The sequence below is a fragment of the Cyprinodon variegatus genome, unplaced genomic scaffold (genome assembly GCF_000732505.1).
Source record: "Cyprinodon variegatus isolate N-32 unplaced genomic scaffold, C_variegatus-1.0 Scaffold526, whole genome shotgun sequence".
NCBI classification, from domain to species: Eukaryota; Metazoa; Chordata; class Actinopteri; order Cyprinodontiformes; family Cyprinodontidae; genus Cyprinodon; species Cyprinodon variegatus.
Window position 1 is genome coordinate 377152 of NW_015150979.1, and position 5267 is coordinate 382418.

The 5267-nt window shown below is 38.2% G+C and overlaps 1 protein-coding gene across 2 annotated transcripts in view; it reads left to right on the top strand.

Annotated features, from left to right (window-relative positions):
• Positions 1–5267, top strand: part of LOC107095156 (signal transducer and activator of transcription 5B-like) — a 47525-nt gene that overhangs the window by 16333 nt on the left and 25925 nt on the right. Inside the window, exon 2 of one of the 2 annotated variants that reach the window (XM_015391142.1) lies at positions 3192–3337. In XM_015391142.1, coding sequence (XP_015246628.1) covers positions 3204–3337 — 134 coding nt within the window. In that variant the 5' untranslated portion in view covers positions 3192–3203. The remainder of the gene's footprint in view (positions 1–3191; positions 3338–5267) is intronic. The other variant, XM_015391143.1, reaches the window with a different exon arrangement.

The window sequence follows — 5267 nt, forward strand, 5'->3', positions numbered from 1 at the left end:
GATGTCCGATATTCAGTTTTAAGGCCGATACAGGCCGATACCGATAGGGGGCCGATTATATCGTGCATCCCTACTTATAAATGCTTCTGACACATGAACCCCACTCTCCACAACCAGGAACCAACAGAATGAGCAATACTTCTAACTAAATGACACAGCAATTTACATGATTTTAAGTCCTTATTCATCTCCTCTGATTCAAAACTTGTGGAGTTGCTTAGTGTCAGTGCATGCCAGATGCAATAAATAAAGTGTTGTGAGAACTTTTGCACTTTTTTCTTTCCCTCTATTCTGAAATCCCCCAAACCTCGGAACAAGTCTTCAGAGTTACCATATTACAACATAGAACGGTTTCCCAAACATGTTCAAAGCCCATGAACATGTGCAAAGCAGATAAAGTATGCACACCATTGACATGCTGAAAGCAACAGATTGGCACAGCACAGACTACTTTTCCACTGGAATTAGATCGATGCTCTCTATATGTCAGTTTGGGATAAACAAGAGTTGAAAGTATGTTTTAAATCTACCAAAGGTTGCGGTTTCATTTATTAGTGGAAACAGCTGTCTTACAGACCTGACCTTTACTTACTGACCCTAAAACTGTTTTGCCACCCTTTGCTGTAAAGAGCTGCCATCAACCGTTTGGGAAAGCACCAACAAGTTTGAAGGTTGCGAAAGATTCACACCTTTACAAAATGTTTCACTTTTGTCAGTCCACATAATATTTTCCCTAAACTTTTGACTCATAGTCTCTGCCCAGAATTATGGGCTTTATTGCTGTTATGTGTCATTTCCAACACCATCCACATCCAGTCCAGACAGTAGGCTTATTTCAAAGTTGTTATTATTTTTAAATGACCATTATGTTGAAAATTGTGTACATTTATTTTATGCTTGTATGGGATGTCAAGGCCGATGCTGACTCTGACCCCTCTGTTGTTAGGTTTAGTAAAAGCATCAGACAAAAGTTGAACAAGTAAATATCTTACTAAACATTTTTATTCACTGATTAAATGATGGTGAAATGTAGGTAAACACTGGTCTGCTGCTACGATAGCGATGTAAATCCCTGTAAACATTAAGACAAGAGGTTAACACTCTTAAGGCCCACAAAATATAGGGTACTTTGTTTCATAAAGTGCAAAAAAAGATAGGCATTTTTGTTTTTAAAAGCCCCTAAGGGGTTCAAACAATAGGTCCCCCCATTTCAACAAATGAGGTTTTTTTAGACTAGAAGAGTTCTGCCTTTTAAGACAGGAAAGTATAGCAGTTAAAGTTGCTACTTGAGAAATTACTGAACCATAGAGATAAAAATAGCCCTGTGATTCAAATTATAAATTGTATTTGGAATAAAAATGAGAGAACTAGGGGTGTTAAAAAAACACATCCTCCAAAGACAGATATTTACATGGGAATGTGGCATATAATTAATTGACATATTACTGATCTTGCTGGATTTTATTCTGCTTTACTTCCATAAATTGCAGGATCTTCTTTACTTTATCTTTGCCAGAAGATTTAAACTTTAAAAGCCTTGCCCTCATAATTTGCTAGTTAATTTATTTATAAAGAAAATATAAACGCTGCTTAAGCTAATTCAAATGAAATTAAAAGTAAAATAAGTAGCCAACCTTATCACTGTCTGTAACCTACTAACAAGGTAAGGAAAGCATCAGATGAGCTACCTGAGAAACTAACGTTACGTTTCCCCACTTTAAAACCAAACAAACATGGTTACTCATCCTGCTGGTCAGCTCTCTTCACTGCCATCAAAGGCTCCAACGTGTTTTCTTTTCAGGTGCTGCATCATAACAGTGGTGCTTCCGTGTTATGTTAATTTGTTTATACAAAAGTTGCATGTTACGACTTTTTTCCCTTTACAAAGCGCAGGCTATTTTAATTATTGTGAATAATTTGCGCCGTCAATCATGCACGCTTCATTTGAAGTCTGGACGCTGAGGGTAAACATCCTGCTGCTCTGACTGCAGCGCTGAGAGGGACTCCTGCCGGAGCGTGATAACTAGGTTGGGATGGGGGAGGCGCCCCACGGCAGCACCTGCCGATGGCGGTGGATGACGCATTAATCGCGCAACACAACTAATCGATGATGAAATTCGTTGCCAACACTTTTAAAAGTCGATTTTTATCGATTTTATCGATTCGTTGTTGCAGCCCTAGTTTAGGCTCTGCTTTGTAAACCACCAGCCAGTCACTTGTAAAAGCTAGTTTTGGTTCCCCAAAAACGTCACAATCACATATGAGTAAAGCCTTTCTTGCTCTAAGTTCTTGTGGTTCAGTATTCCAAATGATTGTGATTATGTTTGCAGCAGTGGTGATTTCTCACTGAATACTAGATAGTCTAAACCACCTCTGTAAATTTTGTTTTTTCCCCCTCTGCTCTGGAGCAGCAGGACACTGTTTGTCAAGTCTCTATGAGAATCCCTGTTGAGGTTTGAGTCTCCATACACCGCTCTTACGGGGTCTATGGAACAGGGGCGCTTGTGAAGCTGGTCATTCGATGCTGATTGGCAAACATACTTAAGAATTTTTGACTGAAAGTGGCCCAATAGGAAGGAGGTTTTCCCCATGAGTCAAGATGGAAAAGTGATCATTCAGTCAGAACAGTCCTCTGGTGCTGAACTCTGCCATGATTTTCTGGATTTTATTATTCCTGAGTGCTTCACCGCAGCTATTTTCAACCATTGTATTGTTTTTTTTTGTTTGTTTTTTTTTAACATTTGTTAATGTAATAGCTGACATTTGGATTTAGCTAACACCATTGAGTCTCCTGCTGGTTTGCAGATACTTTCTAAGCTGGCTATTTTGATGCGTTGTAATAGTTTCTTTTACAGTTGTCCAATTCACCCCATGAGAAACTGAAAGGTATTCTTCTAGACCTCTGTGGTTATAACCAATTTTTCCATTTTATTCTTGTAACAGTTAAAGTTACGCATCTTCTCCATTACACTGTCTCTGTCTCATTCAAATATTACAACTGAGAAAGTGTCTTATTGCCAAGTGGCAGAATTTGTTTCTGTAAAAAGGTCCCACCCCCAAAAAAGACAGTTATTTACATATCTGTCAATTAAATACACAAAATACTAAATTTGTTTTCTATTTGATACTTATGCTTTGTTTAATGATATTCTGATGTTAAAACACTGTTTGTACCCACTTCTGTGTTCTAGAGCAGCTTAACCATGGCCCAGTGGATGGACATGACTGTTCTGCTTACTCGCTTGGATGAGGCTACAGTCAACAGCCTCTACCACCCAGATGTCTTCCCACTTGAAGTTAGACATTATCTTGCTAACTGGATTGAAGAGCAGAGATGGTAAGACACTGATGCATGCGTGTATAACATTAGTAAATAAAAGGCATCATGAAGAATGAACACAAATCTAGATAGGTCAGAAATTTGTTTTTTTTAAATCATGGTTTGTGCCACACCTGCATAAAAGATCTGGACCAATGGTTGGGAAAATCCTACTCTATTTAGGTGTGCATTCATACCTGTCACATTTGGTCCACTTAAAATGGAGTTGTTGTGAATCAGTATTGTTTTTGTCAACGATGAGGATCTTGAAATCATTTCGTCTTCTTTTTTTAATGATGATAACAAAAAATGACGGACTAAACATGGATCTTTGATGACTAGTCATGGGTTTGAGTTTTCGTCAACTAGAAGAGACTAGACTAAATAAAAATTAGCCGGTCTTCGGTCAGACATCATCTTGCTGTAATCTGCCAAGCAGTATCAGCTGTGCTGCTGCATCTAGTTTGATCCTGCCACCCATCTGGCATGCAGCAATGCTCATTCTGCCTGATAGTTTTAGTCGGCTAAAACCGACTAAAACTATCACATATCGTACTAAAATGTGACTTAGACTAATAATAGTCTTAGTTTATTATTAAGACTAAGACTAAATATAAGATGGCTATCAAAAACAACACTGGTGTGAATACGGTCAAGGGAATCCTACTCCAGAGCAAACAAGTTTACAGATGTCCCTTTTTTAAGGGGAAAGACAAGACATAGACAAAAGTCTATTATTGTGTAACCTAACTCAATTTAACACCACAACCGCTCCCAAGACAACCTGTGAAAAAGGCTGGTAAAGTGTTTAGTGCCAAGAGACTCTAAAGGTAAAGACTAAGTGTTGGAATAAGCAGTAGAGGTTGAGCTGGTTTAGAGGAGGTGTGGTCAGAAAGTGCTTTCTAGCATGGAGAGTGAGCAGGGTGCCGCTGGACATTATGTCAGGGTTAGATCTTGAAGTGAAGGATCCCCCCATCACTGAAGGTTGAGGCAGGCTTGGTGGAGCCCAAGACTTAAATCAGAGCGATATCAATATCTGATATCGCTCTGATTTAAGCCAAAAACACTAATATTGGCCAGCATCTATAAACTCTGACTTTTTCATACTGATAAAAACACTCTGCTTTTGTTAAAAGTTTCTGCAACTAATTGGTTAATTTTACATCAGTCCATTGTTTTCATGTCTTTTGTTGTTGATGTTATTTTCTTCTTTTCGTAGTATTACTTCATCAAGCGTATTCTAAGCTTCTACACTAAAATAATCTCAAAAAAAGCTGGTATGATCATTCAAATATTGTATCCAGTCAGTATCAGTCAATTTATCAGTATTATATCGGATTTGAAAAAGTTGTATCAGGGAACCAATACTTATTAGTTTCAGTGGTTTGCTTTAAGATGCTGACTCGGCGTTTCCTAAAATTTATTACTTTTTCCATATAGGGGACCCCAAAGTGCTTCAAACAAAACGATTATGTGTCTTCCCTAAGGACAAAATGACTAAGATGAATTAACTTGTGACCATCTCATTGCAGGACAAATTCCTCTATCCTACACCAACGTCTACCGTACTTTGCTCACATCAAAACCCTGTAAAGGAAATTTGGTAGCGAGCAGCTGGCCTTGAGCAGACTACTTACATTAGATCTAGTAAAAGAAATACCTCAGCACCTCGAGGCATGCTTTAAGCCACACCTCCAGCTATCACTGAAACCATGAATATGCGACAGGATTCATGCAGAATAGAGTCTGAGCATAGTAAAGCTGCGCAGGACTACAATTATCAGTAAAAAATGGGTATTAGATTATGAAAAATTGATAACACTTGAGCAAAAATTCACCAAGACAACTATCCTAAACATGCAGTAAGGTTTATTGATTTGTTAGGATAGCTTAGACTAGGGCTGCAACAACGAATCGATAAAATCGATAAAAATCTACTTTTAAAAGC